Source organism: Gopherus evgoodei, chromosome 5 (genome assembly GCF_007399415.2).
Source record: "Gopherus evgoodei ecotype Sinaloan lineage chromosome 5, rGopEvg1_v1.p, whole genome shotgun sequence".
NCBI lineage: Eukaryota > Metazoa > Chordata > Testudines > Testudinidae > Gopherus > Gopherus evgoodei.
In genome coordinates this window covers 20696076-20719956 of record NC_044326.1, presented here as the reverse complement: position 1 = coordinate 20719956, position 23881 = coordinate 20696076, and the positions used below count along the sequence as shown (strand labels likewise).

The window sequence follows — 23881 nt, the reverse complement described above, 5'->3', positions numbered from 1 at the left end:
TTTTACTCAGTAGTCATGATCACAGTCAATATTGTAACCAAAATGTAAGAATCTACAATAGCAGTAAGCAAGGAGGTATTGTGTGGTAGATCAGATCATACCATTTTTCGAGATTCCAACTTACCAATCCTTGCTATAAATGAAAGCCTATAGCATGGAGTTGGCTAACAATCTCAGGGAAAAAAGTTCTGTCCACAGTGCCTAAGGAAATCCTGTTAGCAATAACCATGAAACATTCAAAACATAGTCAAGTTGTATAGCTGGTAAGGTTCTGATTCCAGAGTAGACAAAGGCCTTACTCAAATAAGTTATAGCTAGAGTGGGGAAGGGGAAAGCTATGGACTAAAAGCATAAATTACTAGTTCTAAAAAATCTGGAATTCCTGTTGTGTTCACTCCTGACAAAGATATGAATAGAAAGGCAATTATTCTAAAAAGATACAGAGAAACCATTTATCTTTCTGATAAATGGGGAAAAATATATATACTTAGTCAGAAATCTATTACTGTCTCCTGATATCAACATTTGGAGACATTAAGTTTGTTTCAAAAATAAGGCATTACATATTACACACAAATATACAAACCAAGAACAACTAGTCTTTAAATCCAAACTTGTAAAAAGTATTTTACAGAAACTGGTCACAGTGCACTGAACTCATTCCTTCTTTTCCTAGCAGTTTCATTTTAATGACTTGGGAACTACATTAGCGTGCAATCTGACAGCAAACAGAAATGAAGTGCTAGTAACACCAGAAATATTAATACGAATCAGTATCACAAGTCTACTGTTGAGAACAATCCTAAATAATATTCTGAGGAATAAGAAACATAGTGCCTTTCAGTAGAGTTGCCAGGAACAACAACAACAAAACAACAACAACACAACATAATTCCCAAAGCCAAGTAACATCCATATCACAGATAGCGTAAGTTTCTGTACTTTAAAACCCTTAAGTATTTCCAGCTTCATACTAAAATACATAATATATCACACATACATGCTTACACTTAAGTGGCACTCATGGCTTTTGTACAATAAAGATTTAGTGAAAATATACATCTTACCACTTAAAACTAAAGTACAAATATACAATATCTGTAAGCCCATACATAATTTTTTACATTTATAATACACTTTACATTGATAAAAACATTCAGAGTTCACTCATCCTTTTATTTTTTGGCTACAATTCTCTGATTTAGAGTCTAGAGAACTCCTCTTCATCATCAATATAACCAGATTTAAAACAGACCTGAGAAAGACAAGACAAAATGGCTGCATTTAGTTAAATAAGTAGCACAGCTGGTGTTTTGTGGTTGGCTTGTTTTTTTGTTTTGTTTTTTTTAAATAGAGTCCATACATATTCTTTTATAAAGTTCATATAATTTTTCTACTAAATAAGTAGTTTTGTGGCTATCAAAAGGAAGCAGGAGCCACCTCAAACCATTTTCACTTCATCTAACCTTATTTTAATTCTTTCCTTGTGAAGTCAGTAACAGAAGACAAGATTTATAAACAGTATTTCATAGCCAATTGAAGGACCTCAACCCATAAAATATTTGCAAACATTCTTCATCAATACAAAGCCCAGTTTTTGAGGACACCTTAAGCAAAGGAAAAATTATAATCAGCAATACAAGTGCAAAGCAAAACTGTGGTCAAAAGACCAACATTTTGACTGCAGCCTTGCTAGCCTAGGAACTATTGGTACATTTGCAAATTATTTTTCATTCACCAGCTGGGATAGCACAGTGCCTGCAAAAGCTGAAAACAGTGTTTTGTTATGTAGCCTCCTGTACATCAGCCAGAGATAACTGTACTGGATGAATCAGTAACAAAACATCATATTACTGTATAAATTAACCTACATATTTTGGTTCTATGTTTCAAGGCCTTAGTGAATTTTCTGATACTCAGACAGTGTAGGGATTAAAATATTTCTTATTTTATATTTCTCATATGAATAATTGAATGTCCACATTCAATATAAACAGTTTCAAATCAAAATAATGCAGATGTCTAGTCTTCTCCCAGTGTAGATCTCGAGCTGTCAATAACTTAAATGGGAATCATTCATAGGCATCCAAAGAAGACTAGATTCCTGAATAATGTATAGGCTGGTAACACATCATTCCTATGTTAAAAACAAACTGGAAATTTTCTTATCGGTATAGATTAAATATATTTTCTAACAATTGTACTATGTTGTTTTTCCTTGTTTAAAGAGTCTTTTTTATTGTAACCAAAAGGTCAGTTCACACCAACATTCAAATGCCCAATCAATGACAAAAATGTTTAATGTGCTATTATAATACACAGCTATAATGTGGATGCTTCATGATTTGTTCCTAGCAATTTAAAATAACTAAATCTCTGTTGAAAGCCAACATTATTTCTATGGTTCTTTACTGGGATGAACTCATCCTTCCCAAAATAATTTCACTCTGAATTTGTATGTGCAGAGCAAACAAAATGTATATGCTGGTCTGCATGTGGAACACACTTGTCAACAGCCTATTTTAGTCAAATATATATGCAAGTAGACTATATTAAAATAACCTATGTTTCTCATGTCTTTTATAGTAAATATTTTGGGGTGCGATTCCAAAAGATTGCTCAATTTTAAGATATTTATTAAACATCAGGTCTTAGAAGTGGAGTCAACTTGCTCATTAGGGAACCCATGTATATCTACACCATCTCCCAAACAACAACTTATCTCAAAATATACACACACCCCTAAAATATCCTGATGTTTGTCCCCTAACATTTCTTCTTCAGAGTCACTGTCCATTCAGTTGATCATATCAGATAGCTACATTTAGTCCAATCTACAGTTTTGATTATTTCTTTCCATTATAAGCCTTTTTTATAAATAGTGAGAGACTGTCATTTGATAAACATTTTAAATTAATTTAAAAAGCAAAGGCAAAAAGGTATTATATATTTGTATTGTATAAGAAAAAACAAGCAGCCACAGGCAGTACTTACCCCTCTCATGAGGAGTCTGTGAAAGAAGCCTCTCTTTGGTCTAGGAGTATTCTTACTCATATCTAGGTCTGGTGACAAAGTGACATCAGTTTCATACATGAGCTCTTGAAAGCATTCTGTTTCAATCATCTACATGGAAAGAAAAGAAGAGATACAAATGAAAAACTCAGTCATATAAAGACCCCTAGACATTATTCCAGTTCATGCAAGATGCATAACTGGATTCTTTGCTGAACCGGGTCCACATAGAAGAAGAGACAAAATAGCTTTAACCACCTTTGGGCAGCCTAAAAGGTTTTTTATTTTACAATTAGCTACTCTCAGTCCTGGAAAGGGAACACAGCTGACAAGGATCAGCAGGGCATAGCTGCTTCTCTAGCCATACCCTCTCTATTGCACAGGCAGATCCACTAGATTTATGGCTGCTTTGTGACAGTGATCAGGCAAAAAAGCAGACACAGCATAGCCATCAATCTGGGCCCTTATGTGAAGAAACTAAGACCAGCTTTCTATAATTCTTGCTTGAACCATAACATAAAAGCACTCATAAGCATGCCCCACATCCCCCCCCCCAACACACACACACACACACACACACACACACACACACACACACTCTCTCTCTCTCTCTCTCTCTCTCTCTCAGCTGCTGAATTTCCATTGCCCAAACTGCAATATGCACAACTTCTTGAACTGGATTTAATCCATGCCAGATGCATAAACAGGGATCTCTCTTTCTCCCATCTTCTGTTTCAGGGCAGCCTTATCTGTAGTAGGTGAAGCTGTATATGCAATCTCATTAATTACAATCAATCCAGTGTGCCAGCCACATTGGTAGGGGGAATTAACTCTGTACATAGTCCTAAATGAATTCATTCATTAGTCAGTTTGGAATACTTATTTAGGAAGCAATATCTAGTAATGTTTGACTAAAGTAATAACTGCTTGTTCTGAAAACCTAGAGCAAGGAGAGTCCACAGAGTTCTGCACTGTGGCTCCTGGCTGCTCCTAACATGAATACACAGGTATGATCTATTTGAGACTCCTGTAATAACAGCTAACATTGAGTAAATTTATTTTTTTGTACTTTGAATGGAACTCCTTCAGGTCCCACTGCTTTGAATGATAATACACCGCTACCTCGATATAGCGCCACGCGATATAACACAAGTTTGGCTATAACGTGGTAAAGCAGTGCTCCGGGGGGGGCGGGGCTGCACACTCCAGTGTATCAAAGCAAGTTCAATATAACACGGTTTCACCTATAATGTGGTAAGATTTTTGGCTCCCAAAGACAGCATTATATCAAGGTAGAGGTGTATTAGAAATCTTTCAGAGACAGGATAAAAACAAGAAGTGTGCTCATTGTAGCGGATGCTATTGTTTTCTGGGCAGCATTCACTAAAGCATAGGGTGGTGCAGCTTCCATCTATTCACTTTTATGCAAATTAAGTGTGGTCCTTGGGCTCCTATCAAATCGTCAATGGGGCTGTTAGTTGGGAACATTCTGGAGCAAATGCCTGAAGTAAAAAAGAAGTTTAATCATAAAGCCTGGTTAAGGAAGTTAAACAGTTTTGTATTTTTTAATATTCATTATTGTTACACTAACACAAAAAGAACTTGTTCAAAGTACAGTACCTCATTTTGCCAAGGGATTGAAACGCAACCTGTAACAAATTTGGAATAGAAGTCATCATCTGTAGTATCCAGGTTCACTCCTTTTACTGTGGAGAATTGCTCTATATCCAAGACATCCTTACAATACACTGCACGTGGCTGCAATATGAAACAATGATTGCTTCTTTGAGAGAATTTTTATTTTCAGTGACAATTGGGCAATTAAAAAAAAAAATATCTTAGGTTCACATTGTTGCCTATTCACTGTTTATTTACCTGAACAGCAAAAGGATACTACTACACTCTCTAAACTAGTACTGCGTAACAAGTGGTGAGAGACCTGTAGGGGGTCATGAAATAACACCCGGTGGGTTGCATGCAACCAAGAGCAGCAAAATTAATGGTCATTAGGACCCAGGGGGAGCCCTGACAGAGAAAGGAAGTACTATAGCATCCTGCTCCCTCTTACCTCCTGAGGCTGTGGCAGTTGACTTCTGCTCTGCGCACTGACTCCCCAGGAACTCTCTCAATTCCCAGCCTTCATTTGTTATGGCAGGGGTAGTAGTGATTTAAAGAGCTGGGGAACCAACTTCACAGCCCCTTGGAGCTGTACTTGGACATGGGTCTCAAAACCCTTTACAAAAGAGAGTGCCATATAAACAGCTGAATATCATCATTAGACAACACTGAATTACATTTGCATTGTGTTGCCTATTTAAATAGTTTTGTTAGGACTATCTGGAGATAGGGCTCTCCTAAGTCTTTGCACAAAATTCAGGTCAATCACCTACAAATATTGCCACCTCTCTATTCAACCCCTTTTGCAGATAATAACTAGCTTCTGCACCCTTCCTATTTTCCAGTGCAAATTGATTTAATCAGCATAGAAGTATACTGTGTCTATTTAAGTACTAGACACATCTGTCTCATCTACTTACGTCTGGTAAAAATGGAGGTTCTAACATGTTTGCTTCCAGTCTCTTGAAGTTAATATTCTTGAAAATGGGATGCTGCTTTACAGCAGCAGCTCCATCTCCAGTGCACCCCAATCGTTCCTTTGGATCTTTGGCAAGTAACTGCACAGAAATAGTAAATATATCACTGAATTAGTCTTTTATACATGCCCTTTTAAAAATTCTCTTTACAGTATTTTTCAATAGAAATATATATATAGGTGGTTTTTTTTTGGCTCCTTTGCTTACTGAAATCTGCATCTGAATGCTGTACCAAAATGTTAACTTTTAAATAACTGGAAATCTGAAATATGTGGCTTAAGAGCATTAAAGTATTTTCGTTAGACCAGTTTAAATTACAAACATTCTGCTTTTTAATTATTATAGGTTCTACCCATAGTTTAATGAGCTGCTAAGTTATCTCTATGTTTATATACTTGGTGAACATATATGCTTTGCCACATATCTTCCTTTCCTCAAATGCAGATCTAAAATTCTTTCAGTATCTCAGTAACTCTAGACAAGATATTTTTGTAAATCAACAATAACAAACATATATATTATACATATTTTTCTAAAAAATTCTTCAATGATGTAAATGCATATTATCTACCAAATTTAACTGGATTTTACTTCAGTCAATAAAGGTAAAAAAAAAAATCAAGCTGTCCTATTACATGGTCTTTTTCTTTACACAAGAGAACTGATATGCTGCTTTCCCACCACATCTTCCTAATATTAAATCCCAGGTTTCTTCTGTTGAGATGGCTTAACTCTGCCCTTGGTTATGCTACGTTCAAACTGTGGTTCAGCTTGAGGATATGGACTACGATATCTATAAAGTACACCATTTTGTAAGATACAATGCAACAAACATGATGAAGAGAGAAGTCCTCAGTTCCGAAGTCTGACAACAACAGCATGGAACTGTTTATGGACTTCTATCATATCAATAGTTGAATCACAAGAAAACAACCTATGCAAGTCACGTAAGCCATGTCACCTGAATTATGAAAAATTTCCAACAAAATAAAGACACTAAAATTTAAAATTTCAGCTCTTTAAAGAGTGTTAGAAATTTAATTTCCAAACCTCTACGTCTCTTCACCCACCATCCTGCAGATGGATTTTGCCTCCTCTGAGAATTTGTGCGAGTACACTTCCTGGTCTTCCTTCACTCTTCGGTCTATCTCATTCAGTTTGACCTTTTCCTTACGCTTCCTGAATGGTGATTGTCCCTGAATCATTTCATAAATTAGGCAGCCAAGACCCCACCAGTCAGGGCTGAATGTATAGTTTTCATTGTTGAGGATTTCTGGAGCTACCAAAAATAAAAAATAGAAAGATTAATGTGTTTTAGTTTTTTTCCATTATTTGATCAGTAAAACAAATCCACTAAGCTAACACTGCACTCTCCAAAAACAGACTGTACAACAATAGTGGATGTCCAGAGTTACAGAAAGTCCTCATTCCCATATTAAGGGCTCTTTTTCTCTGCGAACTGTAGGTCCTTAATTGCTTCTTTTCTATATTAATATGATTCTTAAGCCATTTTTAAAATGAAGGTAACATTTTCACAAGCTAAGCACCTAAGTGACTTAGGAGTCCAAGCCACATTTTCAAAAAAGTGACTTGTGCACTTAGGAGCTTAGAGTCAAACAATGTCAATGAGATTTAGGTGCTCTTGAAAATTTTACCCAGAATAATTAACTTTCTGATATGGCTATATCTAAAATTTAATTTTGTAATTTTATCAAACATGACCTTATGAAGCTGGCAGACCAGGTGCCAACTCATGCCAAGGTCTCTAGGCCTCATTGAATACTTTAAAATGCATTGCCAGAAACCATTCTTGCTTACTTGTTTGTTAGCATTATCAAACTAAATATTAGCGTTATAACAATGTGTTTAGACTTTATGGAATGCTTGTGGGATGCTGCATGTATTAATCCTACTTATATCTGTATCCCATGTTATAAGGTAATGTTTAAACATTTTCTCTGTAACTATTAAAATGTTAGGAGACAAGCATTACCATGTCTGAAATATTAATTTACCCCAAGAGGTGTTATTTGCTGGCCAACTGGAAGGACTACTGACGGGGCGGCTCTAGCTTTTTTGCCACCCCAAGCATGACAGTCAGGCAGCCTTCGGCGGCCTGCCTTCGGAGGTCCCTGGTCCCGCAGATTCATCGGCTTGCCTGCGGGAGGTCTGCCGGTCCCACGGCTTCAGCGTACCTGCCGCCGAATTGCTGCCAAATCCGCAGATCTCCCGCAGGCAAGCCACTGAAGGCTGCCTGACTGCTGCCCTCGCAGGGACCAGCAGGGCGCTCCCATGGCTTGCCGCCCCAGGCACACGCTTGGAGCACTGGTGCCTGGAGTCGTCGCTGATTACAAAATCCAAATGGGCCACTGCAGAACAAAGAGTTTGTCGATTGTTCTCCTCACCCACCTTGAAGAGGTTATGTGCAGGAGCACTTATCCTATCAGCTTGGATTCGGGGCGGGGGGGGGGGGGGTGGAGGGGAGGGAAGGATAAAAATCCCTGACAAGAAGAAACTGGATTTTTTATGGTATCTGGACTCTCAAGGACAAATATTCCTAAACATAAGCAAGAGATCCCCATGCTGCCTAGCATGGGCCAGCCTAAAGGACATATAGAGCTGCTCACTACAGAAGCTTATAGTACCTTTTTAACCCTAAGACTAACTAATTTGTGTGCATGTTTTTTAACCTTGTTAAAAAAACAACTCAGTTATTTTCTTAGTTAGTAAATCTTTAGTTAGTTTATTACAGGATTAACTACAGGCTTTGTGCTCAGATCTCAGCTCAAAGACTACTGGCCTGAGGTAAGTGACTAGTCCTTTGGGACTGGCAGTAACCTGAAAATTGTGATTTTTGGTATAAAATGACCATCTATCACATAGTCCAGCTTGCCTGGGTGGCAAGATAAACTGGAATGCCCAAGGGGACTGTCTGTGACTGCATAGTAAGACTGGTTAGTATGTTAGTAGTTCACGCTTGTTACTAGGTTGGTGAAATCTAATGATATTATATACAATCAGTCTGGGGTTTCTGCCCTGCTTTTTGACAGTCTGCCCTGAGGCTGTAACTCACTGTCATGAGCCATTACAGACATCATGATACACCTATTCACATGCTGTATCATTTCTTCACACTAATAATGTCCCAAAACCAAATCAAACCTAGTATGATTCTGTATTCTAGAGTCACCTATACTTAAGCAAGTGTAATAGACCTCACTAGTATGGTTTAGCTAGCTACAGGCATTTTACATACCCATATATCCAACAGTTCCAACCCGCCCTCGGACTGTTTCTCCTTCTGGGATCTGCACAGCTAATCCAAGATCTGAAATCCTGATGTGTCCTGTTTACATTGAAATTAATTACACAAATTCAACAGGAATGAAGTATTAGCATTTTCAAATATATGGGATTTCCATAGTATCCTTCACCCTCCATCCCACCAAATCACTTATTAGGCCTAAGACATTACCTACACCAAGAGAAGGGCTTCTCCCATGGGCATAGGTAGTGTATCTCCCTGAGAGGTGGTATTTAGTTCAACCGAAGAATTCTTCAGTCTACCTACCACTGGTCTATAAGGGGGGTTAGGTTAATATGGCTACATCTCTGAGGGGAATGGATTTTTCACACCTTTGACAGACTTAGTTATCCTGAAGTAAATTCCACACCCCTGAGAGACATAGTCAGAAGCTCTTAAATCAATTTAATCAAAAAATACCTTTGTGAGGTCTTATCCTTCCATTTTACAAATTGGAAAAAATGAGGCACAGAACTGATATGCTCACGTTCACACAAGAACTTTGTGGCTAAGCATGATACAGAATACTTCACATGAAAACATGACTGTAGGCTGAATAGGCTTTATGAGTTTCCATTTCAACTCCTATGTTTATTCAGCAGCCACAGGAATGGCAATATAGCATCATATTTAAGACTTTATTATACTGTAATAAGCTTCTTGACTTCTTAGTAGAACATTGGAGCTTGCTCCATTTAATTCTTTACATAAAAAAGATTATGCAAAATTATTAGTTTTCTCTCGAAGACACTGTAATAAGTAGAACAGAGTGGAAAGCAGAATATCCATCCCACAGGAAATTCTGATATTTCAACATTTGTTTCACATACTAAATCATTTAAATGGAAATTTTCCAACCAGTTTTAGTAACAAGATTAAAAAAACCAACACATTTTGATAGCTTTTAGGACAGGGGCAGTGTCTTCATACATGTTTGTACAGTGCCCAGAATAGTAGGGCAATCTCAGTGGGGTCTCTAAGCATAACTGTAGTATGAATATTACATAATTTTGCATAGAGCATTTAGAAGCAATTGATAAAAATGAGGAATATCAAATATAAATTAGCACACGAGTGGAAGATCCTAGACACAAACTAGACTTTTCACAAAAAATTCCTGTAAATGGGAAAGACAGTGATAAAAATAGATTTTACATAAATGATGATGCCCCATTTTGTAATTGTCTCAGACTAAGTCTTTTACTCTTGGGGGAATTCTGTACTACTGTGCATGCCTGTATGAATTCTTGTTTTCAGAATTCAGGTAAAATTGTCTTCCAGTCAACCCAGTGAAGACCTCAAATAGCCACATTAGATCCAGTGCTAAAAGCTGTCTCAAAGAATCAAGGAATGAAATTGCAGTGTGTTCTATTGCTTTACCAAAAGTAAGAACAGCCAATCTTTTTTCCACTCATATAAGCACACTTGCATGCTAATATTTTATTAATTATGTTTCTAGTATTGTAGCAAAATTGCTAAACCACCTTAAATATCTTTGCACTGTATTCAGAATACATGTATACATTTTTAGTGTACGTGCCAAGAAATTTATGTTTATTTACCACAGTCATCAAGGAGAATATTCTCAGGCTTCAAGTCTCTACAAAGTAAACAAAACAAAAGCCAGTTATCTAAAAGGGAAAATTATAGCCACTATCGAGTGTGGGTTTTGCACAAACCACAAAATTGCTTTTCATAGAAAAGCGTGACTTAAGTGTGAAGAGACTATAAGAACCTCAAGTTTTGCAACTTTATCATTTATAATACATATTTAAACAACAACCTGATGAACTATAGATTAAGAAGTTTTACAGTAGAAATTGTCAAACTGACCCCCTTCCCTCCCTGCAGAAGACTGATGAATCCAAAACAAAATTTCCCTGGAAAATGTTGACTTCGGGGAATGGGGGGACAATCTAAACCCATACACAAAGATTTTAGGAATTTATGTAGTTCTCTTTTAAACTCTGTTATAGTTCTAGCCTTTACAACCTCCTCAGGAAAGGAGTTCCACAGGTTGACTGTGTGCTGTGTGAAGAAGAACTTCCTTTTATTTGTTTTAAACCTGCTGCCATTAATTTCATTTGGTGGCCCCTAGTTCTTGTATTATGGGAACAAGTACATAACTTTTCCTTATTCACTTTCTCCACACCACCCATGATTTTATATCTCTCTATCATATCCACCCTAGTCTCCTCTTTTCCAAGCTGAAAAGTCCTAGCCTCTTTAATCTCTCCTCATATGGGACCATTCCAAACCCCTAATCATTTTAGTTGCCCTTCTCTGAACCTTTTCTAATGCCAGTGTATCTTTCTTGAGTTGAGGAGATCACATCTATACACAGTATTCAAGATCTGGGAGTACCATGGATTTATATAAGGGCAATAAGATATTCTCCATCTTATTCGCTATCCCTTTTTTAATGATTCCTAACATCCTGTTTGTTTTTTTGACTGCCGCTGCACACGGAGTGGCTGTCTTCAGAGAACTGTCAACGATGACTCCAACATCTCTTTCCTGATTAGTTGTAGCTAAATTAGCCCCGATCATATTGTATGTATAGTTGGGGTTATTGTTTCCAGTGTGCATTACTTTACACATTTATCTACATTACATTTCATTTGTCATTTTGTTGCCCAATCACTTAGTTTTATGAGATCTTTTTGAAGTTCTTTACAGTCTGGTCTTAACTATCTTGAGTAGTTTAGTATCGTCTGCAAATTTTGCCACCTCACTGTTTACCCCTTTCTCCAAATCATTTATGAATAAGTTGAATAGGATTGGTTCTAGAACTGACCCTTGGGGAACACCACTAGTTACCCCTCTCCATTCTGAAAATTGGTGTTTTCTACATTTTCAAATATACTATTTAGGAGATCGACAAAATAGTGTATTCAGTGCAATATTTTTCTCCAAGCAAATAAAGATTCAAAACAAACACATGGCAAAGGATTAAAACTATGTGATTTAAAACCATGGTTTTCAGCCTATGGTCCGTGAACACCTGGGGCTCCACAGACGATGTCTAAGGCATCCGTGAAAGGTAACGGTGAAAATAAAGTTTCAAATTCCAGAAAAGATATTCCATTTTTCTGATCAATCAAAAGTATGTGAGTTTCCCCTGTCAAAACCCAGAAGTGTTGTCCTTACCATAGAAGCCCACAGTTTAGTGCCTTTTCTCACACTGTGTCAAATGCCATGCCTAGCACATGCAACATTTATAATTACATTTGGTTCAGTCAGTTTTAAGTCTAAGACCCACAGGGGTCCTCAATTTGGAATTTTTTTAGGGGTCCGCAAATGAAAAAAGGGTTGTAAACCAGGGATTTAAGAGACTACAAAGATAATGGTGGTCAGAAAGTAGTGGAAATAAGAATATTTTAAAAGACTGCATAAACTTTAAGCTGAAAAATCAAATCTACTTTAAGAATTCAGATCTGTTTGGGTAAACTATGGCATGTAAATTCTAAACACAGTACTCCCTCCCTAATTGGGACAACTCCCAGAGAACTGATTAAAACCTAACCATACTTAATAGCAATGACTGTTGCTTAATGGGGACAATAATTAATATCTGGCCTGATTTTGATAGTCATTAGCTCAAGAACTACTGGAGTTACAATCCAGCAGTTAAATGGTGCCTAAGGTTAGATTCCAGGCCTGGTGGTTTGCAACATATTGGACTTTGGAACTGTCAATGGTCCCTTGGCCTGACAGTGCTTTTTCTTCTTAGGCTGCTGTTATTTGAGGCAGCAGCTTTTTCTTTCTGCAGTGGCTACAGTCACCATCCTTGCTGGAAACTCAGACCCCAATCCTGCACTGTGATCCCTAAGTATGTAACATTGTACTTGAATGGACCACAGTACAGGATCAGGGCCCCGGTAGGCAACTTTAATATTTGGAATGGAGGCATCACGACTGGACTTTTTTCTGAAGCCAGGGAAATGTGAAAAGATTGAAAAAGGCATAGTACTAAAACTGGATTTAAAAAAAAATAAATATTAGAAATTAGACAAGGGCTGATTCTGTGGCCATCATGTTCTACATGGAAGCGCACACATAAAAACCCAAACCATCATAAGACTACACAGAAACCCAGCTGCACCTTAATGTTTGAGAAGTGTATTAAAATCCCTAGATGAAAGGTGCTGTAAGTACAGAATATTGTTAATGTTCATGCTTAATGAGGGCACATTTCAGTGATTTAGTGATATGCAAAGAACAGACAGAACTAGCATGAGACACATGATAAGGATATAAGCATCACTAAAAGCAGTTTTCAGTCCCTCCTTTGCTGTAATACATGTACAGAGTGATCCCATGTCCTGGAAAACCAGGAATGTACTTGTTTTCAGGGCCTGTGCATGTATGTTTAAACAGTGTTCTGTCCCAGTTTTTGTAACCCCTTGAAGACTCTGGCCAACTGCAGGAGCTGCTAGCCAGCAAGGCTGGACACTAGGTTATCAAGTGCAGGGACCAGCTACCAACAGGCTGGTCACATACTGCCATGTTTCCTTCCTCTTCCATGAGCATGACAGACATATACTTTTGAAAACCTGGACCCTGAGGTCTAGTGCAGCTTCCTGGTCTTGTTTATAAAAGCTCTCTCCTTGCTCCTTCCCAGGCACATAATCCTACTTCAAAGACGCTCATAACCCTACTATGCTGCACCAGGAGAGGGACAGTAGGAGAGAAAGGGAGGAAAGTTGTAACCCTCTCTTCCATAAGATCCAGGCCAAACAAAACATTTCAATTTTGATCATTTAACATATTTTATTTTAAAATATAAAGTTATTTGGAAATTGAATAAAAGAAATTGAAGTGTTCACTTGGAAATGTTGAAATGAAAACAACTGGATTAAGTCAACACAAATTTGCTGTGTTTCAGTGTTAGTGAATCTGCATTTTTTTTTTGCCAAAACAAAAAAAAAACAAAAAAAATGACTTTCAGTCAAAAAAAAAAATATCACTCTGTCATTGGTGATGAGCAAGGTGTCCTAATAAAGAAAGTTATATTGGTTCAAGTTAATCCTGCTACTTTAGAGATTAAGAAACTAACAGACCACCACAATGTTTTCGGCTCCTCCTGAAGGAACTGCAATAGCAACTGAAGCTAAAATCATTCCCAGAGGTGTGTAGACATTGACTCTGGACAAACAACAATGAAATTTTGGCACTGCAAGTTGCTGTATGGATCTGAGAGCAATTCTGTGTAAGTAAAATGTGTTAAGATCAGTTCAGTTTTCATTGCACACTATGGGCCCATCTGCACTGAGGAACTCAATTTTAAGAGTGTTGAGCACCCTCACTGAACTTCATTTAAAGTGAACAGACGCTACAAGAGTTCACATGCTCTGGAAAATCAGGCCTGAGAGAATTATACTAGATAAACAGCAATAAAACCGGTCTGGACTATTACATAACATTACTATTATTCGTATTATTGGAGTGCCTAGGAGTCCCACTCATGGATCAGGCCCCATTGTGCTAGGCACTGTAGGAACACAGAACAAAATGACAATCCCTGTCCCAAAGAGATTACAGTCTTGATCCTGTTCGTTTTCAAGATCAGTTCTTGAAAAGTTTTTAAAGTGAAAAATGTTGCGGTTTTATTCTGTGTTAAGAATGGAGCTGAAGTTAATAGTTAATGGCCTCCACAATGCTTCCCAAGAAGCTAAAGGAGGCGCACACTGTTTAATAAATCTATTGATGAACATTCCTCCTGTCCCAATCAAGTATAAGCCACCACTGGGAAATTCTTGTGACAGATTATTTCAATAAAGTGGACACAGTCCACTATGTAAAAAGAGGATGATTTTTTTCAATTTATGTATGTATTCCTAAACAAGGCAATGCTACTGATTTCAATTTGATTCATTTCAGAAATTACTCACTTGTACAGAGTGGCAATACACAAGAAGATTCAAGCTCTCTCAAATGGTCAGCACAATGCCAGATGACAAATGAGTGAAGTAAAATATTTATGAATTAATGGTTCAATTCTTCAAGGTGTTGAGCATCCTGAACTACCAATTAAATCCATGGCAGTTGAGGGTACTCAATTTCTTTCAGGGTCAGGATCATGCTTTTTAAAGAGTTGTGGGATCTTTAAGGCAGAAAAAAGCATTAAGTAAGAAATAGATTTTATGAAATTGGACTACTGATGTCTTTGTGTATAATAATCAATGTAAGCAGAAGATTTTAAGTCCAAATATGTAAGAAAGTTGTGTCACCATTCAAACTTTCCCTGTGAACTTGGCCTAAGGAAAATGAAAGCCTCTTTCAAAACATGTTGGAGTTACATCAACATAATGATAATCCAACAGATCAACTCTCAGATATTATACAAAAAGCTTTAAAAGCTAACAGCAATAGAGAACCTTCTGTGCTGTAGGAAAGTGTAGAGAGGTAGAGCATGTTAATTATTGCAGTTAGAGAAGAAAACAAATTTGTAAAAAACAAACTGGACTCAACTGAAAACCAAATCAAGTTGCATTAGGAGGATTATGGATTTGTCCACCAAATCCTATGTGGAGGAAGTCAAACTATCTGTATAAATTTCTTCAAACTGACTGCCTTAAGTTTTAGGCTTCACCATTTCCACATAGATACATTCCTATTAAGAAATCAGAAAGCTTAAGAATTAACACAGGATTTTAATCACCACAAAATGCAAGTGACTTACGTTCTGAACATGACTGTGTAAACTGATTATTTTTCTACATGATTTCTATAATCAGATATTACAATTACTATATTCCTGATTCTATAAAGAAAACCATTTGAAAACACTAATCAATTAACATTTTTTAGTGGTAGGTTCTTCCCTGACAGGTACAGTATATCAAAACAAAAAACATCTTTCTGCTTTAGATGAAACTGACCATTTTATATTGAAGAGGGAGAGAGAGATTTGACAGAGTCCACACAGCAGCCATAATATCATCCAGATATTTTCTATTTTTATTCCTCAGGGATCACTTGAATCTCAGACTTTATTTCCAAATGCCTACTCTGTTGACCATTTACATATTGGGCAGGGACTGCTTTACAAAAGTCTTACATTGTGTTGCATAGATGGTATAAGTATTAGGACTAAACATAAGTCTTTTTCCCAGAATGTGTGCAAATTATCCAATATATAGATGTGTACTTATCTCTGCTCTGGACATTTCTTATGTATGAAGAAATGCAGAAAGCAATAACAGAATAGTTTTGGTTTCTGACCAGGATGTAACTTTATCCTGGGTTATTTGCAGTGATATTCTGGAGGTACTGCACAAGAATGAGATAGTTCTTGAATTTCAGACAGCTTTGTGAGATTGATGTCTCTAAGACGCACTTAGTTCATCAATTTGTATCTCATCATTTATTAAATTGCATAAGGAGAGGGCTCAGACTCAAGCAAGAATACAAAATTCTAGAATTTTAACAGAAAATAAACTGGAATCCAACAAGCAGGTAGGGCTCAATCTCTTTTAGGTTATTTTAATATTTAACAAACTACGTTCAAACAAGTCTCCACAGCTTTTTATTTAGCCCTAAGTTAAAGGATCCAGCCACAGGTCTTGTTGAGGTGGCAGCACCACAGAAATGTGTTTGGCAGTTTCAGTCTAGCTCACTTCTTATGGTCATCTCAGAAACCACTACACAATTTGGCACAATTAACAGTGCCCGATCTATGACTCAAAGAGTGCTGCAGATTAGGATTAATATGTACCTGCAGATTTGGGTGGAAAAGGACATCAGAACGGCCTTACTGGGTCAGGCCATTACTTCATCTAGTTTAGTATCCTCCTTTCTGACAGTTGCCAGTAATAAAAGCTTCAGAGGGAATGAACAGAATAGGGTACATACCACAGTTAGTAGTCCTTCAATTTATAGAGTGATCTCTGTCTTTCAGTCCCAGATTCTGGCAGTCAAAAATGTAGGGACATCAAGAGCATGGGGTTGCATCCCTGACTATCTTGGCTAACAGCCACTGATGGACCTTTCTTTTTCAACTCTGTTATACTTTTGGCCTTCGCAACATCCCCAGCAATGAGTTCCATGGGTTGCCTGTGCGTTGTGTGAAGTACTTCATTTTGTTTCTTTTAAACCTGCTGTCTATTAATTTTATTAGGTGACCCTGGTTCTTGTGTTATGTTATTCACTTTCTCCACATCACTGATGATTTTATGGACCTCCACCATATCCCCTTTAGTCATTTCTTTTCTAAACTAAACATAGAAGCATAGAATATCAGGGCTGAAAGGCACTTTAGGAGGTCATCTAGTCTAACCCCCTGCTCAAAGCAGGACCAATCCCCAAATAAATAATCAACAGTCCAAGTCTTTATCTCTCCTGATATGGAAGTTGATCCAAACTCCTAATCATTTTTGTTGCCTCTCTCTGTACTTTTTCCATTTCTAATGTATCTTTTTTGAGATGAGGAGACCAGAACTGTATGCAGTATTAAAGGTATGGGCATACTATAGATTTATATAGTGGCATTATGATATTTTCAGTCTTATTATCTATCCCTTTCCTAATGGTTCCTAACATTCTGTTCGCTTTTTCTTGACTGCTGCAGCACATAGGGCAGATGTTTTCAGAGAACTATCCACAATGACTCCAAGATCCCTTTCTTGAGCAGTAACATAATTTATACCCCATCACTTTGTATATATAGTTGGGATTATGTTTTCCAATGTGCATTACTTTGCATTTATCAACATTGAATTTCATCTGCCATTTTGTTGCCCAGTCACCCAGTTTTGTGAGATCTTATTGTAACTCTTAGTTCACTCAAAGCTGACCAGTCTTGAGTAATTTGGTATCATCTGCAAATTTGCCACCTCACTGTTTACCCCTTTTTCCAGATCATTTATGAATATGTCAAACAGACCTGGTCCCAGTACAGATCCTTGGGGCATCCTGCTATTTACCAATCTCCATTGTGAAAACTGACCAATTATTCCTTCATTTTAACCAAACATTTGTTTTAACCCTAACTTTTAATCAGTTACTGATCCATGAGAGAACCTTTCCTTTTATCCATGATTGCTTATTTTGCTTAGGGACCTTTGATGTGGGACCTTGTCACAGGCTTTCTGAAAGTCCAATTACACTATATCAACTGGATCACCCTGTCCACATGTTTATTGATACCCTGAAAGAATTCTAGTAAACTTGTGAGGCATGATTTCTCTTTACATGCCTCTTCCACAAAATATCATGTTAATATGTGTCTGATAATTCTTTTCCTTACTATCATTTCAATCAATTTGTCTGGCAATGAAGTTAGGTTTACCAGCCTGTAATTGCCAGGACTGCATCTCAACCCTTTTAAAAAAAAAAAAAATCAGTGTTACATTAGTTACCCTCCAGTCATCTGGTACAGAAAGCCAATATAAGTAATAGGGTACATACCACAGTTAGTAGTTCTTCGATTAAATACATGAGTTCCTTCAAAACTCTTCGGAGAATACAATTTGGTCTTGGTGACTTATTACCATTTAATTTAAAACTTGCTCAGCAACTAGTGAAAGCTTCCGCAACTGTCATCCACTTCTATAAACACTCATTTCACCCAAACCATTTAAAAAAGGAAAAGGGATCAAAGGCTGTTTATGAATAATTGGCATATTGCTTCTTAATTAACTGAGAAACATACTAATACAGATATAGACAGTAGAAAGGCCTGTTCATTATTGTTATGATTAACTACTAACCCAGTATGGAAGAAACATCAATAGTTATATACGATTAAAGAAAGAAAATTGAAGTACTTTCAAAATAAAAATAAGATTAAGAGAAGAAGGATGATTTTGTATTGAAGCCAGAAGTCTGAAAGACCTGGACTTTATCTCTGACTCTGCCATTGATTTCCTGTAATACCTTGGGCAGTAATTTGACCTTTGCATGTCTCAATGTCTTCCCCTTTCCTAACATTTTCTCTCTGAGGAAAAGAGCCCCAATTTTTTATAATTTTATGCACACGCTCACAAGCCTAGGTTATACTAGATGTTTTACAGAACAAACAAAAAGGCAAGATCCTTGACCCAAAGTGTTTACAATTGAGTTGATCCTCACTCATTGCAGTGCATTTAATGTACAGTAGAGGTTAATGACAGACGCAGACCATAGCAATAAAGTCCCATGGTTATTCAGTTATAGTATGTGCACATCTTGATGGTTCAGTTAATTTTATAAAAAATGTCTTGTGTGAGACAGAGCCTGGGCTAAGGAGGCTGCCATGGATTATAGGTGCCATAGCAAGGGGCATTCCCTCATTGTACAGCATTCCTCACCATTTAATTTGTATTTGCAGAGATCTCCTCTGTCCACATCTGAATATTGCTATGTCCCTGACACTCAACATTTTCAAGGGAGAATTCTTCTGTTATTTTATAGTCAACCATGTATTGATGCTTATTTTAAGTTTATACAGACTTTTTGCATAAGAATTTTAACAGAACAGGGACTAGAAAACAGCATTTCCAATTTACAGTGAGAAGAAAAAAAAAAAAAACCACCACCACACAATTCAATGGAACTAATAGATCATTAGCACACAGAAATAGGTATACAAAATAACCTAACACCTTTGAAGCAAGAAAAGTCAATTTAATCCTATATGCAAACATGCAGAGTTGACAAGTTTCAAGGCACACATTACTGCAGTTAATACTTACCTGTAAACAATTCTCTCTCTGTGTAAGTCCTCCAAGCCGCAGCAGAGCTCTGCAGCATAGAAAACAGCCCTTTCTTCATCAAAGCCAGGATTTCCCATGTTGTAAATGTGAAACTTCAAATCCCCTCCATTCATAATGGTTAATACTAAACATAGGGCATCTTTAGTCTCATAGGTGTAGGATAAACTAACCTAAAGACAAAAAATACTTGTTGGTTCATTCATGACCCCCAATTTCATCCCTTCTTTCTAATTCAGTCAGTAGATAGTACTTTTATAATCAGCCAGTTAAGCAATAGGTCAACTCTGCTAAAGTTATGTTTTGGATAACCAGCTATTTTAATTTCCCAGAGAGTCCGGGGAAAACCCACAAACAATCACCATTGTTAACTTTGGGGCAAAACAGTCCAAACTGCTTATCAGCCAAGACCTATACCAATGATGAAAACTTGTACAGGAAAATGGCTTATGCCCCCTGAAACACCACCCAGATATTGCATCTCTTATTGGCTGTGCGCCCTTCCGTTTTCAGTCCATATGGATGAAGATAATAACTTGCACACAGAGTATCTTTCCATGAACACTTAGAAATGCGTAATCACTGTTTGTAAAAAGTGAGACTTAGAGAAGCACACAGAGAGGCTATAAATTGCCAAGTCAGACAGAGTAAATGACACACCAAGATAAATAACCCAGAATGCCCAACTTCAAGTCCCTAACTCTAGCCACTACAATAGTCATTTCCTTTCTTGATAACAGCACTCTCTAACAGTGAAATGAAGAGCTGCATGAAGCCAAGCACAGTATCTCCTCTCATTGATTGGCTAGAGGCACAGTATCCAGAATGAGGCATCAGCAGGGCAGACAGAGAAGTGAAAAAGCCATAAGGGGAGGAGGAGACAAACAAAATAAAAATACAAAGTGGAAAATGCTACATCAGAACAGCCACAGGAATCTGTATAGCATTCTTCATACAAAATACATCTCAAAATGTTTGATTAACATTCAATACAAACAGAAACACAGACCATACATTGTCCAAGAAGTGAAGTATGGACAGTATGGTAAATAAAGCCAATACCCAGACACTTACGGTATGTCTACACTGCAATTAAAAACTTGCAGCTCATGGGGGTTGCGCTGCAGGGCTGTTTCATTGCAGTGTAGACTTATGGGTTCAGGCTGGAGCCCAGGCTCTAGGACCCTGCAAGGTGGGAAGAATCCTAGAGCCTGTGCTCCAACCTGAACGCAGAAGTCTACGCTACAATGAAACAGCCCTGCAGCTCGAGCCCTGCAAGCCTGAGTCAACTGGCACAGGCCAACTGCAGGTGTCTAACTGCAGTGTAGACATACTCTAAGAACCACAAACAAGAAGAGATTATGTGCTTTCAGAGATCTTTCAAGACATAAAAAGTTGATGAGATGATGAAATATAGGGATGCGGTTCCAGACCACAGAACTGAAGAAGGAAGCCTAGTACCTGTGACAGGATTGTGTGAAAAGAGGTAGGACTAGAGAGACACCTTGTGGCTATTTATAGACTAGAATTCTTGCTGAGGCGGTATTCAAGTTAACTGGCAATTAAATGACTTAACATCACAAACGTTTGTTCCAGGAAACGAAACATTGTGGCTTATCCTAGAATTCAGTGGGTCTTAATTAGCATTTACAAAGGTGTTAAGCAACTTGAGTTAACTGACAGTTGATTAACTTGCAGTAAAATCTCTAGCCTAGACATAACCTGTATGTGAAGCAAAACTGGAAATATTTAAAAATGCAGAAGGCAGTTTTAAACTGGATCCTATTCAATGTACCTGGGCAGTGGCAATTTTCCTATCAAAACTGTCTCATTCATATTCCTCATCCTATACAATGTGCTATAAATGGCGTGGTCTACACTGGGGCAGGAGGGGGGCGTAATCGATCCAAGTTACGCTACTTCAGCTACATAAATAATGTAGCTGAAGTCGATGTACTTAGATCGACTTACCGTGGTGTCTTCACCACAGTAAGTCGACTGCTGCTGCTCCCCCATCGACTCTGCCTGCACCTCTCACCAAGCTGGAGTACAGGAGTCAACGGGAGAGTGCTCGGGGATCAATTTATCGTGTCTAAACTAGATGCGATAAAATCAACCCCCGCTGGATCGATCACCATCCGCCGATCCAGTGGCTAGTGTAGACATACCCAATGTGTTGGTGTCTGTGCATGTTTGGGGAACTTAGCTATTCCTTATTTCCTTAAGGTGCAGCAAGACAGAAGATTGTTTTGAACATGAAACAAATAACTTTGAGATATCTTCCTATACAAAATCTTGGGCAATAAGGTGACTGGCTAACAGAGGTACAGATGGTTAGGCTGATGCATCTATGCAACAGAAAAACTAGGTTAGAACCAAGTTGCAGCCTGATAATCCCATTCCAGCCCTGACTGTAAGTAGGGTTGACACGTGATACACACTATTTCTAATACTGTGGGTGTCAAATAGGGGCAAAAGTCAAATGCAGTCAGTCATGTTATAACCTTTTAGCTGCAATGTAGACAGGTCTTTAAGGTGCTCTGCTATTCCCACTAGACAAATGCAACTCGTAAGTGAAATGAAGTCTGAACTACCCTCTAGGTAAGGAGATTCAATATTACATATTTTATTTCTCAGAGGCAGACAGAATGGTGGCCACCCTTATCAATTTTTCAGCAGATTCTATGTTGACAAATTATGTGATGCATGAGTTAGTCCTTAAAGTTAACTGGCCTTCATTTTTGAATTTGACCATTTTTGCTTTGAAAACTAGTTATATGCTCATTACTATGAACAGATGGGATTAGCATTGGTCACAGAACGGGAAGAGAGTCAATATTATGAATAGATTAAAGCCAGATGGAACATTATGATTATCTAGCCTGCTCTCTGGCATAAAAAAATCACAGAATTTTTCTCTGTGATTCCTGTATCAAACCCAACAACATCTGTTTGAGAAAGAGCATATATTTTAGAAAGACATTTATTCTTATCAAAAGATGGAGAATCTATCACATCCCTAGGTAAATTGTTCTAACAGTAAATTATGCTCACTTAAAAATGTGCACCTTATTTCTAGTCTGAAGTTGTCTAGCTTCAGTTTCCAACCGTTATATTATACCTGGTCTACTAAATTAAAGAGCAATTGTCCAGTGTCCAAGTAGCTGATAAACCAGAGGGGATTTAAAGGAGGGTCTCCTGTAAAGAAGCTTGGGGCTCCTAAAGTCTGATACAGTGGGGAAACAACCCCCTCCTTTCCCCAGCCTCCCTTAACTTTCATACGAGGGGCAGGCAACAGGGTCCCAGCAATGGCCTGGGACCAGGTTGGGAAAGGAGAGTCCCAAATACATGGAAATAAAGGAAAGATGAAGACCTGAACTGTATTCATAGTTTCTAGGACTGGAAGGGACCTTGAGAGGTCATTGAGTCCAGTCCTCCGCCCTCATGGCAGGACCAATAACTGTCTAGATCATCCCTGATAGACATTTATCTAACCTACTTTTAAATATCTCCAGAGATGGAGATTCCACAATCTCCCTAGACAATTTATTCCAGTGTTTAACCACTCTGACAGTTAGGAACTTTTTCCTAAAGTCCAACCTAAACCTCCCTTGGTGCAGTTTAAGCCCATTGCTTCTTGTTCTATCCTTAGAGGCTAAGATGAACAAGTTTTCTCCCTCCTCTTTATGACATCCTTTTAGATGCCTGAAAACTGCTATCATGTCCCCTCTCAGTCTTCTCTTTTCTAAACTAAACAAACTCAATAATGAGTGGGGTCCCGCATGGATCAGTTCTGGGTCTGTTTCTATTCAATATCTTCATCAACGATTTAGATAATGGCACAGAGAATACTTATAAAGTTTGCGGACAATACCAAGCTTGAAGGAGTTGCAAGTGCTTTGGAGAAGAGGATTATAATTCAAAATGATCGTAAGTAAATAGGAGGAAATTCAATAAGGACAAATGCAAAGTACTCCATTTAGGAAGGAACAATCAGTTGCGCACACACAAAATGGGAAATGACTGTGTAGGAAGGAGTGCTGCAGAAAGGGATCTGGGAGTCATAGTGGACCACAAGCTGGGTCAACAGTGTAACACTGTTGCAAAAAAAATGAACATCATTCTGGGATGTATTAGCAGGAGTGCTGTATGTAAGACACAAGAAGTAATTCTTCAACTCTACTCCACACTGATTAGGCCTCAACTGGAGTATTGTGTCCCATTCCGGGTACCACATTTCAGGAAAGATGTGGAGAAACTGGAGAAAGCGAAGAGAA

At 37.8% G+C, this 23881-nt stretch overlaps 1 protein-coding gene across 4 annotated transcripts in view; it reads right to left on the bottom strand.

The window, feature by feature from the left end:
- Window positions 1-1178: 1178 nt before the first annotated feature.
- The window catches only part of GRK4 (G protein-coupled receptor kinase 4), a 98085-nt gene continuing 75382 nt past the window's right edge, over window positions 1179-23881 (bottom strand). For 3 of the 4 annotated variants that reach the window (XM_030564224.1, XM_030564227.1, XM_030564226.1), the window contains 8 exons: window positions 19587-19777; window positions 10473-10510; window positions 8863-8952; window positions 6677-6885; window positions 5550-5687; window positions 4633-4770; window positions 2995-3123; window positions 1179-1255 (listed from right to left, as the gene is read on the bottom strand). In XM_030564224.1, coding sequence (XP_030420084.1) covers window positions 1202-1255; window positions 2995-3123; window positions 4633-4770; window positions 5550-5687; window positions 6677-6885; window positions 8863-8952; window positions 10473-10510; window positions 19587-19777 — 987 coding nt within the window. In that variant the 3' untranslated portion in view covers window positions 1179-1201. The remainder of the gene's footprint in view (window positions 1256-2994; window positions 3124-4632; window positions 4771-5549; window positions 5688-6676; window positions 6886-8862; window positions 8953-10472; window positions 10511-19586; window positions 19778-23881) is intronic. The other variant, XM_030564225.1, reaches the window with a different exon arrangement.